At 42.5% G+C, this 13,484-nt stretch overlaps 1 protein-coding gene across 1 annotated transcript in view; it reads left to right on the top strand.

The window, feature by feature from the left end:
- The window catches only part of tmx2 (thioredoxin related transmembrane protein 2), a 47,407-nt gene extending 36,501 nt beyond the window's left edge, over positions 1-10,906 (top strand). Inside the window, exon 8 of the mRNA NM_001005010.1 lies at positions 10,414-10,906. Within this exon, the coding sequence (NP_001005010.1) occupies positions 10,414-10,533 (120 nt within the window). The 3' untranslated portion in view covers positions 10,534-10,906. The remainder of the gene's footprint in view (positions 1-10,413) is intronic.
- The last annotated feature ends 2,578 nt before the right edge of the window (positions 10,907-13,484 follow it).

Raw genomic sequence — 13,484 nt, 5'->3', positions numbered from 1 at the left:
AAATCCTGGAAAACCTTTTTTCTATGTGATTTACCCAAGATGGCTCCCTTAAGCTGAAGGTCTGGGGCATAAGCACCTGGGCCCACCTATACTACGGGTGAGATCCTGATTTAACATTTTACTTATGAGCATATGTCCCTCTTTGTAATTATTTTTTTATATCTTAGTTGGGATCAAATACAAGGTACTGTTTGATTTCCTTTTTCTCTGTAAAAATACATTTTAAAAATCTGAATTATTTGATTAAAATGGAGTCTATGGGAGACGGCCTTTCTGTAATTCAGAGCTTTCTGGATATCAGGGTTTCCGGATAAGGGAATCCCATACCTGTATATGATATGGGAATTAACTGTGGTTGTGCCATCAAAAGCTGTGCTCCTTGAATTTGTAATTTCTTGTGAGATTCAATACCTGTTATGTGCAATATGTTCTTCTTCGTTGTACCTACATCATGCACAAATGGCTACTGAAACATTCCTATTTTAGCTATAGCAACTCATTCGCAGCAATTCTTATCCCAGCAGTTCATGGGATTTTCCATTTCCTCAACGCTGTTAAGTACCACTATCCCACCATGTGGGAATTGTGTAGAAGGGTATTTTACTCACTACTTTCCCTTTATGTAGGGTAAGAGTATATAGTGCTATTTGCTTCATTTATAACAAGTTGGGTTTAAAAAAGACATACGTCCATCACGTTCAACCATAATGCCTATTTATAACCTGCCTAACTTCTAGTTGATCCAGAGGAAGGCAAAAAACCCCATCTGAAGCCTCTATAATTTGCCGCAGAGGGGAAAAAATTCCTTCCTGACTCCAAGATGGCAATCGGACCAGTCCCTGGATCAACTTGTACTAAGAGCTATCTCCCATACCCCTGTATTCCCTCACTTGTACTGAGAGCTATCTACCATAACCCTGTATTCCCTCACTTGTTAAGAATCCATCCAGCCCCTTCTTAAAGCTATATAATGTATCAGCCAGCACAACTGATTCGGGGAGGGAATTCCACAACTTCACAGCTCTCACAGTAAAAAATCCTTTATGAATGTTTAAACGGAACCTCCCTTCTTCTAAACGGAGTGGGTGCCCTCGTGTCCGTTGGAAGGACCTACTGGTAAATAAAACATTAGAAAGGTTATTATATGATCCCCTTATATATTTATACATAGTTATCATGTCACCTCTTAAGCGCCTCTTCTCCAGTGTAAACAAACCCAACTTGGCCAGTCTTTCTTTATAAGTGAGACTTTCCATACCCTTTACCAGCTTAGTTGCCCTTCTCTGGACCCTCTCTAACTTAATCATGTCCCGTTTGAGCACTGAAGACCATAATCTATACCCCTTTTTAAAGGTAGAATTTTTTATTGTTTTTCCATCAACAAAAGCAAAAATAAAATCAAAAAGAAAAATAAATAAGAACAAATAAACACGTTAATGTTGCTATACATAAGGTTACAATTAGGCAGTGGTTGTGTGTTCTGGCTTAAGGATTAAGGGCAGATTATTTGTCTAGAGGGTGGGCTCCATTGGCATCACTGAACCCCAGGGTCCATGTTGCACCAAACACCCCATATTTTCTCAAATTTGTCTGCTGCTCCTCATGTTTCGTACGTGAGCTTTATAAGCGGCAGGGCATTGTCTATTAGTTGTCTCCAAAAGTTCACTGTGGGTAGGTTGTTGCCCATCCAATGCATAATCACTGTCTTTTTAGCATAAAACATAAGAGTGCGAAATCTGATTCTAGCTGCATTGGTGAAGAGGATATCATCAATGACCCCTAGTAAACAGACCACTGGGTTCACTATCTGGGGGGTGCCTATTTCCTGGGCCATAGTGCTCATTACCTCCCTCCAAAATCTGTTTATGGGGGGACACGACCAGATCATATGTATGAAGTTGGCCCCAGAGGTGTTGCATCGGGGGCAGAGATCATCCTGCCTTTTACCCATTCTCAGTAGCTTCAAGGGGGTTATGTAAATTTGGTGTAGGGATTTGTATTGGATGAGCCTGTCCTTGATTGAGATTAGGTATTCATAGGCTGTATCTGTGGCTTCCTCCCATTGGTCCTCTTGTAGGTCAGGAATTGCTTGCACCCAAAGTTGGTGGGCATGAGCAAATGGTGCTGGCCGACTTACCATTATGTTTTTGTATAAATTGGATAGGAGTTTTTTGGGTGAAGGGGAGTATAATGTATCCTCAAGAGAGGTAGTTACCTTTACGGGAGAGAGGGAGTGGAATTGGGCTTGAAATGCATGTCGTAATTGGAGGTACCTGTATAGCTGTATTCGTTGGTTAGGTCTCCCTTCTTTTAGAGTCTGAAGGTTTGGAAACAGGTTCTCAGGGAGGAGGTCATCAAGTTTTTTAAAGCCCATGCGGGCCCAGTATTCAACATCGGGTAAGTCATAGAGATGTGGGAGGAAAGAGTTTTTCCAAAGGGGAAGGTGCGGTGAGGGGAATGGCAAAGGGTGGCCCAAGATTTTTAGTGCAGCAGCCCATGTTTTGTGTGGGGTCTTCAGTGTATCAGGGAGGATAGCCATGTCAGATACTTTCCTATAGGAGTATGAGCCCAACCCTTCAATTGAGTGGAGGATAGAGGCTTGCAGTTGCATGTTGGGGTTGTATGGGTTGGGTGAGAGACACCAATGTAAATAGTATATTTGTGAGGCCAGGTAGTAGAAGTAGAAGTGAGGGAGCCCCAGCCCACCTTTGTCTATGGGGGATGTCAGCCTTTCCCAGGAGATACGAGGCACCTTCCTTGCCCATATAAATGGATTGATTATCTTGTTGAGTTTCTTAAATAGAGAGTGGGGGATTGTAAAGGGAGAATTGTGAAAAACGTAGAGAAATTTTGGTAAATACAGGTCCTTTTCAAAAAATTAGCATATTGTGATAAAGTTAATTATTTTCTGTAATGTACTGATAAACATTAGACTTTCATATATTTTAGATTCATTACACACAACTGAAGTAGTTCAAGCCTTTTCTTGTTTTAATATTGATGATTGTGGCATACAGCTCATGAAAACCCAAAATTCCTATCTCAAAAAATTAGCATATCATGAAAAGGTTTTCTAAACGAGCTATTAACCTAATCATCTGAATCAACAAATTAACTCTAAAAACCTGCAAAAGATTCCTGAGGCTTTTAAAAACTCCCAGCCTGGTTCATTACTCAAAACCGCAATCATGGGTAAGACTGCCGACCTGACTGCTGTCCAGAAGGCCATCATTGACACCCTCAAGCAAGAGGGTAAGACACAGAAAGAAATTTCTGAACAAATAGGCTGTTCCCAGAGTGCTGTATCAAGGCACCTCAGTGGGAAGTCTGTGGGAAGGAAAAAGTGTGGCAGAAAACGCTGCACAACGAGAAGAGGTGACTGGGCCCTGAGGAAGATTGCGAGAGAAGGACCGATTCCTGACCTTGGGGGACCTGCGGAAGCAGTGGACTGAGTCTGGAGTAGAAACATCCAGAGCCACCGTGTACAGGCGTGTGCAGGAAATGGGCTACAGGTGCTGCATTCCCCAGGTCAAGCCACTTTTGAACCAGAAACAGCGGCAGAAGCGCCTGACCTGGGCTACAGAGAAGCAGCACTGGACTGTTGCTCAGTGGTCCAAAGTATGTCATTCGGAAATCAAGGTGCCAGATTCTGGAGGAAGACTGGGGAGAGGGAAATGCCAAAATGCCTGAAGTCCAGTGTCAAGTACCCACAGTCAGTGATGGTCTGGGGTGCCATGTCAGCTGCTGGTGTTGGTCCACTGTGTTTTATCAAGGGCAGGATCAATGCAGCTAGCTATCAGGAGATTTTGGAGCACTTCATGCTTCCATCTGCTGAAAAGCTTTATGGAGATGAAGATTTCATTTTTCAGCACGACCTGGCACCTGCTCACAGTGCCAAAACCACTGGTAAATGGTTTACTGCCCATGGTATTACTGTGCTCAATTGGCCTGCCAACTCTCCTGACCTGAACCCCATAGAGAATCTGTGGGATATTGTGAAGAGAAAGTTGAGAGACACAAGACCCAACACTCTGGATGAGCTTAAGGCCGCTATTGAAGCATCCTGGGCCTCCATAACACCTGAGCAGTGCCACAGGCTGATTGCCTCCATGCCACGCCGCATTGAAGCAATCATTTCTGCAAAAGGATTCCCGGCCAAGTATTGAGTGCATAACTGAACATAATTATTTGAAGGTTGACTTTTTTTGTATTAAAAACACTTTTCTTTTATTGGGCGGATGAAATATGCTAATTTTTTGAGATAGGAATTTTGGGTTTTCATGAGCTGTATGCCACAATCATCAATATTAAAACAAGAAAAGGCTTGAACTACTTCAGTTGTGTGTAATGAATCTAAAATATATGAAAGAATAATGTTTATCAGTACATTACAGAAAATAATGAACTTTATCACAATATGCTAATTTTTTGAAAAGGACCTGTATATCATTTTAACAATATTCACTCGACCCCACAATGAGAGTGGTAATTTCTCCCAATTCTTGAGTGCCAGAGAGAGTGAGGTCATTAGAGGGTCTAGAATTGAGTTGCATATATGTCTTGGGGTCTGCATGTATTTGTATCCCCAGATACTTAAATGATGTAACCACCTTAAGGGGTGTGTTTAGGGCGACCTGTGCTTCTGGAGGTGGGTCAATGTGGTAAAGTTGGGATTTTTCCCAGTTGACTTTCAGTCCCGAGTATATGCCAAAGTTCTGAATGACCTCTAATAGAGTGGACAGTGAGCTTGCTGGGTCGGCTAAGTATATTAAGATGTCGTCCGCAAAGAGCGACACCTTTTCTGTTATATTAGCAAAGTTGAGTCCCTTGATACCTGGGTTGTTGCGTATTATGATAGCTAGGGGCTCAATAGCAAGGGCAAAAAGAATGGGGGAAAGGGGGCACCCCTGCCTGGTTCCTCTATGTAGAGGGAAGTGAGGGGAGGTAATGTTGTTTACCCGGACCCTAGCTACAGGGTTCTTGTAGAGTAGCTTCAGCCATTTAATGAATTGGTTCCCAAAACCAAATCTCCGCAGGACCTCCCACAAGTAGTCCCACTCCACTGAATCAAAGGCCTTTTCTGAGTCGAGTGAGGCCACTGCCCTGGTTCCGCTGTTGCTATGTGTAATTTGGAGGTTTGTGAATAGTCGACGGAGGTTGAAGTCCGTCGCCCTACCCGGCATAAAGCCTGATTGGTCAGGGTGAATTAGGTCTTGTATAGTTTGGGGGAGCCTAGTGACTTACACCTTTGCTAGTTTTTTTGCATCTGTGTTGATTAGCGATATCGGGCGGTATGAGCTGCAGAGAGTGGGATCTCGGCCGGCTTTGGGGATTACCACTATCAGTGCTTCTGCAAATGATGGTGGCAGGGAGCCGGAGTCCCGGACGGCCTGGAATGTGTTTAATAGGTGGGGTGACACTAGGTCATTTATGGATTTATACCAATCTGGGGGGAGTCCGTCTATCCCTGGTGTTTTGTTGGAGGGAAGAGATTGTATTGCCCCTGTGATCTCCTCGGGTGTGATGGGAGCATTTAGCCAGGCTCTCTCAGAGGGGCCCAGTTTGGGTATGGGTATTGAGTCTAAGTAGTGGTGTAACTGTGGGGATGTGTAGGTAGCGGTGGAGCTATACAGGTTTTGGTAATAGGCAAATGTTTCTGCTATCAAGTGAGGGTCATGGACCACTTCCCCTCTGACAGTTTGGATGCGTGGTACAGCTGTGGAGGCTTGTTGCTGTTTAGTTAGTATTGCTAGTGTTTTGCTGTTCTTGTCCCCTTTGTCAAATATGCGTTGCGTGTTGTATAGAAGGGCTTTTTTGGCTACTGCTGTGGATTCCCTGGCAAGGGCAGCCTCTGCTCTTCTCACTTCCTAATATGTATCTGTTGATGGGTTTGTAAAGTGATTATGTTGGGTCTCTGTGAGGCGTTGCTCTGCTTTAGTAACTAGTTGCCTAGCCTCTTTCCTGGCCTGCAAAATTGATGTGGTGAGAAGGCCTCTTATGTTTGCTTTTAAAGCATCCCAGACTATGCCCTGCGGTGCTGATCCTGCGTTGTGTTCCCAGTACTCTACATATGCTGCCCTGTTGGAGTCTGCTATGTCGGGGTGTTTAAGCCAAAGGGGGCTTAAGCGCCAGTGTCTGTCCGTGGAGCTAGGCAGCCATTGCAGCCGTAAGAGGTCGGAATGGTTTGATAAGTGCTGGGGCAAATAGATTTGTTCTACTAGTGGGAGTATGTCTGACGTGGCTAGGGCAAAATCAATCCTAGAGAAAGTTTTGCGAGGTAGGGAGTGGCACGAGTATGTGCTATCATCAGGATGTTTCCAGCGCCAGACATCTGTTAAGCCTAGGGAGTTTGCCCAGTGAGTGAGGTTGGTGGGCCCTTCAGTTGTGGAATTTAGTCTGTCCTTGGCCAGGTCCATAACTTGGTTCATATCTCCCATAATACAGAGAGGGGCTGGAGGCAGGTCAGACAGTTTTTTCCCTATGTGTTGGAGTAAGGTGGTTGTAAATGGGGGTGGCATATACACGTTAGCTACCGTGAGCGGTTTGTTTGCGAGTAGGCATGCTAGTAGTATATATCTGCCATAATGGTCAGATATTATTTGAGTCAGTTCAAAGGGGATGTTTTTCCTGACCAGGACTGAGACTCCTCTAGAGTGGGTAGAGAATGAGGCGTGGTAGGTCCAGCCTACCCATGGCTTTTTAAGAGCCAAGGTTTTTTGCCCCACTAAATGTGTTTCCTGGAGGAGTAAAATAGACGGAGAGTACCTCTTAAGGTATATCCACATCAGGCTCTTTTTGTATTTGGAGTTTAAGCCCCGGATATTCCAGGACATAATATTGTAGGTAGCCATTTATGTGGTCTTAAAAGTGATACGGTACCAGGGATACTTGGCCTTTTCTGCGTCCTGCCCCTGATAACACCTTAGACATATATTATAGCATGTATAGCAATAACTGAAAATATAGTAACATGTAAAAACAATTTCCCCATAACTCCCTTTCCCGCCCTACCCACCCCCCAAACCTGGGTGGGTCTTGTACCCATAACTGAAACACCAAACGGTTTTTGGTGGCGTACCACTTAGTATTGCTTGTGAGATATCACTGTGGTGATATTAGGTTCACTGTGTTAGCTGTACAACCCAGCATGTAGGCGCCGTCCCCGTATTTTACCAGGTAGGTGTGTGGGTGGTGCAACCTTGCCTTTCTGTGGATGTTGCGGCCGGTGCATGGAAGTTAGGGAGCCGGATGTAGTTTGAATTTGTGCCTCCTTCTCTCCTTTGGAAGTAACATAGGTATCGTTCCACACTGTGTGGTAGATCCTGAAAAGAGATCCACCGCCAAAAGCAGCTAGTGTAGCAACTGCCAGTTTGTATCCGATATGTCGGTTAGTAGATAGCGGTCCAGAGTCTTCACTGGTGGAGGTGCGCTGAGAAGCGCGGTCAGGAGCATTAGTCGGTTCCAATACAGGTGTGGGCTGCGTCATCCATGGCTTGTAGTTTGCTAGTTGTCGCTCAAAGAGCTTTTTGTTGCAGAGTTAAAGGTGCCTCGGGCTCCTAGGAGGGTGCCGATTGTTTGGTCCCTTTTGCTCCAGCCACTTGTCCACTTCTGTCGGGTCAGTGAAGAACTGTGATCATCCTGGATTCTTAGGCGTGCAGGGTAGAGCATACTGTATTGGATGTTTGCGTCTCTCAGCCGACGTTTGACTCCTTGGAAGCTAGCTCTTTGCTTTTGCAGGGTAGGAGAAAAGTCAGGGTAGAGAGAAACTTGCGTGCCATTGTGCAGTATTGGGCCTTTTTGGAGGATGGTGTCTCTGTCCCGAAAGTTAAAGACCCTTAGGATAAATGGGCGGGCAGGGGCCCCAGGGGGGGGGAGGATCTATACCCCTTTTAATACAGCTCAAAACCTTGTCTGCCCTTGCAACTGCTGCCTGGCATTGCTTGCTAGAGCCAAGTTTATTATCTACAAGGACTCCAAGGTCCTTCTCCAATATGGATTTGCCTAGTGCAGTCCCATTAAGGGTATAAGTGGCTTACATATTTTTACATCCCAGGTGCATGACCTTACATTTATCCACATTAAATCTCATCTGCCACTTAGCCGCCCAGATTGCCAGTTGGTCAAGATTCTGCTGCAGGGATGTCACATCCTGGATAGAATTGACTGGTCTGCAGAGTTTTGTGTCATCTGCAAACACTGATACATTACTCATAATACCCTCCCCCAAGTCATTTATGAACAAATTAAACAAAAGTGGACCCAGTACAGAACCCTGAGGGACCCCACTGAGAACCTTATTCCAAATAGAGAATGTACCATTAACAACCACCCTCTGTACCCGTTCCTGTAGCCAGTTTTCTATCCGTGTGCTTCACTAAGACCAATAGACCTTAGTTTAGAAAGCAGTCGTTTGTGGGGAACGGTATCAAATGCTTTGGCAAAATCCAAATAGATTATATCTACTGCATTCCCACTGTCCAGCTTCTTACTGACCTCATCATAAAAAGCAATTAAATTGGTCTGACATGACCTGTCCTTTATAAAGCCATGCTGATTACTGCTCATAATGCCATTCTCCAGTACATAATTTTGTATGTGATCCCTTCACAAGTTTTCAAATAACTTGCCCACCACGGATGTCAAACTTACAGGCCTATAATTGCCAGGCTGAGATCTAAATCCCTTTTTAAATATAGGAATGACATTCGCCTTCTTCCAATCCCTAGGTACCATACCTGATGAAAGCGAGTCTGAGAATATCAGAAACGAGGGCCAGTGTAAATCTGACCCTAGCTTTCTCAGTACCCGAGGGTGTATTGCATCTGGCCCAGGTGCCTTGTTTACATTTATCAGTCTCCACTGTTTGTGGTGGGGGTGCGTTAATAATTGTAAGGAGAAGTATACTGGGGAGTGGTCTGATATTGCTCGGGGTAGAAATTTGATCTCTCTTACCTTGGGCAAAAGGTCTGGCGAGACCAGTACTAAATCTATCTTGGATAGGGTATGATGCGTGGTTGAGTGGCATGTAAATTCTTTGTTGTGTGGGTACTTCCACATCCTATTATCAGTTAGGTTGTATGCTTTGAGCCAGTCCGCAAGTTTGGAGGGATAGGTTGTAGAGGGATGAAGTTTGTCTAACACTGGATCTAGGCAAGTGTTAAAATCACCTGCTATGCAGACAGGGGATGGGGGTAGTTTCTGGTGGGGGGGTTTCTGAGAATGGTGGTGGGATGTACAGATTGACTAAGGTCATAGGAGTGCCTGCTACCATGCAAGAAATTATCTGGTACCTGTCGGTGAAGAATCCTCCTATTTAGTTGTAAAGTTATGGAAGGCACATAAAACGTCTTTTGGCTTGGTAGGGTGTATGCCAGTTACCCTGTGTAGTCTATCGATTTGTATATCCGTTCCATTATCTTGGCCCAGCAGTTTGTTAAAAAGATTGTCGTTGTTCTGTATTGGCAACATTGTCAGGGACCCAGCGAATGCGAAGATTGCAGCGGCAGCTCCTGTTTTCTTGATCGTCTAATAGGTGGTGTAAGTTGAATATAGGTCACTGAGTTTTCAGTAACGGTTTGGGAGAGGTAAGAATGACGCTCTTCTAAATCATGGATCTTAGCATGTAATGCTTGCATCTCGGTTTAGATTACCTGCGTCTCCTGTTCTCTCTTTGATGTCCGCCAATATTTTTGATAGGTCTTCCTTTTGTGGAAGAGCTGTACTCAAATTCAGTAGATCAGTGTTACATGTGAGAATAATAGAGGCCGAGGTGAAGCATCCACTGGGCTAGGAGAATGTTCTATATCAGAGGCCTCATCTGCCATCTTTGATCCCAAGTCTGTACCTGGTGACGGAGGGTTTTAATGAAGACATGGTTGATTTCTTTGTCCTTTCTTGTGGAATTTGTCATCTAGTAGGAAACAGGAGCTGCTTTCTTCTAACTCTATCCAGTTTTCAAAGGAGCTCACTGACCCCACCAGCCAAAAAATATTGCTCTGTGAGGCTACAGTTTTATTGTTATTGTTACTATTTATAACTTATTTCTGTTGAGGTCCCTCTCCTACTCATATACCAGTCTCTCATTCAAACCACTCCCTGGTCGCTAAGGTAATTTGGATCCTAGCAACCAGATAAGTGCTACAATTCCAAACTACAGAGCTGCTGAACAAAGAGTAAAATAACTAAAACAAATAAAATGAAGACCAATTGCAAATTGTCTCAAAATATTACTCTCTACATTATACTCAAAAGTGTACAACCCCTTTAAGCACACCTTAAAAGTGTGCTGTAGTTTGCAATGCAATAACCGTCTAATGAATATTAAATTGCAAAATGTGAATTATTATTTATGTAACGTTTTCTTCTAATTATGACTTATTACATTTCCTCCTTTGTTTTGCCTTTATCTTACAGGAAAATGTTATTCGTGAGTTTAATCTAAACGAGCTTTATCAAAAAGCAAAGAAAATTCGAAAGCATCAAGAAGACACTATAAATGAGAATGAATACAATGACAGCAAGAAGGATCAGTAATTAAAATATATGATTCACTATATTCATTATATTATTAATGGGGAGGTATATGAGAACAGGAGTTGTTTCTGCTTTTCATTGGACACGTGCTATCCCTTCCCTTGTTCTGTACATCATGCATTTATCTACCTTTCTCTGGGCTCCTTTTCCACATTGTTAATTATTAACATGGCACCTAGAAATTATGTAGATTAATTTCAATTGTAACAAATTTATAGTGATTTTAATGCAGTATGAACATATGAATTGTCCTAAGAATGCAAAATTGTTATAAACCTAAACTAAATAAAACATTGTATTTCATTTTTGTAACTCAAGTATTAAGCTAAATAGGATGGTTATTGCTAATAAATTTATACTGGTTACAATTGTAGAAAGGTCTGTATAATGATTTTATACAGCTAAAAAGCCTATATTGTGGTCCACTTACTTTAGAATGATCAGAGCGGATCATTGAATAAACATGAGGGCTCTTACACATTTGGGAAAGCATCAGTAATAGTAACTAGTAGCAGTAGTAATTTAGGGATAAGACTGTAAGTTTCTAGCATTTATCCAGGTACAACATGGTATTATAGTAGATGATGTTGAAAAAAAGTTATTTTCCTCCAACTGAAACCTACTTATCTGCTATTTGATCCAGAGAAAGGCATGAGGGGAGAGGGGTAACCTAGTAAGTTGGGTTGAAAAAAGACATACGTCCATCATGTTCAACCACAATGCCTATATATAACCTGCCTAACTGCTAGTTGATCCAGAGGAAGGCAAAAAACCCCATCTGAAGCCTCTCTAATTTGCCGCAGAGGGGAAAAAATTCCTTCCTGACTCCAAGATGGCAATCATCATAGTTATCATGTCGCCTCTTAAGCGCCTCTTCTCCAGAGACTTTCCATACCCTTTACCAGCTTAGTTGCCCTTCTCTGGACCCTCTCTAACTCAATAATGTCCCGTTTGAGCACTGGAGACCAAAACTGAACAGCATATTCTAGATGGGGCCTTACCAGCGCTCTGGGAAGAATAACCCCCTCCTCCCGTGAATCTATACCCCTTTTAATACAGCTCAAAACCTTGTTTGCCCTTGCAGCTGCTGCCTGGCATTGCTTGCTACAGCCAAGTTTATTATCTACAAGGACTCCAAGGTCCTTCTCCATTATGGATTTGCCTAGTGCAGTCCCATTAAGGGTATAAGTGGCTTACATATTTTTACATCCCATGTGCATGACTTTACATTTATCCACATTAAATCTCATCTGCCGCCCAGTTTGCCAGTTGGTCAAGATCCTGCTGCAAGGATGCCACATCCTGGATAGAATTGACTGGTCTGCAGAGTTTTGTGTCATCTGCAAACACTGATACATTACTTATAATACCCTCCCCTAAGTCATTTATGAACAAGTTAAACAAAAGTGGACCCAGTACAGAACCCTGAGGGACCCCACTGAGAACCTGATTCCAAGTAGAGAATGTACCATTAACAACCACCCTCTGTACCCGATCCTGTATAATGCTTTTAATACCAACCCACAAGTCATTAATAAACAAATTCACTCTTAGCCTCCTTAAAGGAATACTGTCTTGGGAAAACACACTTTTTTCAAAACACATCCGTTAATAAAGCTTCTCAAGCAAAATCCCAGGGTGCCACAGCCATGTGACCTGTGTTCTGTTAAACTTCAGTCACTCATTTGTTTGTTCAAGAATACAATTTTAATTCATAGAGTAAATTATTTACTATGCAAACAGTGTAATTAAGAAATAAAAAGTACACCATAAAAATCATGACAGAATACATTTAAGAACTCTACTCCAGGGAGAGATCTTTGTGCAAAGTATGGGCCCAAGTACCATTGGCAACAACTCTCTGTACTGGATCCTCTCATATATATGTACAAAAAAAGGGGAACAGGAGCTTGAGGGTATTAATACCTGCAGTGATTAGTTCTCTAAAAGGCTGGGCAAGCTTTTTCACAGACTGTTGGCAGTATGGAAGAAATCTTAGAGAAGCTTAAAAGAAAAGCTGTCCGGAAATGCTCACGGATGTTCCTGGAAGTTGAACATATCATAATTTCTTTATATAGCTTCAGCAAATAACTTGCCAAATAGCTTGACATTCATTTATAATCAAGAGGGATCCTACAATACTTTAACAAACAGAGTAAGAATAAGATAAGAGGGCCATACTCTTGGCATGATCAGTTTTGGGAAGAAACTATCATCTACCAGTACTAAACCGACAGTTACTGCAAGCAGCTGACCCACCCTAGCTGAAGAGGACACAACAAGCAGGGCACGAAACTACAGAAATGCAAGAACTGGAGCAGTTTCTGGTTTAAGAAAATAAGTGAAATTAATGTGGAACTCTTCTGAACCAAATGTTGTTAAAGAGCCACACACAACACAGAAACCCCTAATATACTTATAATCTGTTTCTTCAGAAAGTATGAATATTATTTTTATATGCTGAAATCCAGCTACAAAACAGTTCTCTTTTTGCATCATTTGAAATCCTGGCGGGGAGGAGGGACTAAAACATTGATGTTACAAAGTATAACAATTTCTCTACAGTTTACAAACAGCATGCAGAAAGATTGCACTGTTCCTTTCCTCACTGACATCACATGAAGGGGACTGTCTACTTAAAAAATAAAAAAAATGTTGTCAGCCAGATCAGCAAAGGAACAGGGTTTCAACCATATTATAACATTATAAATTATTAAAAGCTGCATATTTTTAATACTGCAGAGTGCTTGAAGAAGGAAAATTATTCAAAAACTGAAAAGAAATAAATAATGAATACTAATTTAAAAGTTGCTTAGAACTGGCCATTCTATAGCATACTAAAAGTTAAATTAAAGGTGAACCACCCCTTTAAGGTATAGATCTATATAATAGCCATTAGGCAGTGCCCACTATGGGTGTTAACATACTTCAGCCCCCTCCAAACTGTTAAA

Source organism: Xenopus tropicalis, chromosome 7 (genome assembly GCF_000004195.4).
Source record: "Xenopus tropicalis strain Nigerian chromosome 7, UCB_Xtro_10.0, whole genome shotgun sequence".
Classification (NCBI taxonomy): domain Eukaryota; kingdom Metazoa; phylum Chordata; class Amphibia; order Anura; family Pipidae; genus Xenopus; species Xenopus tropicalis.
Note: the sequence above shows the minus strand (reverse complement) of the source record. Positions and strands in the feature narration are given on the sequence as shown.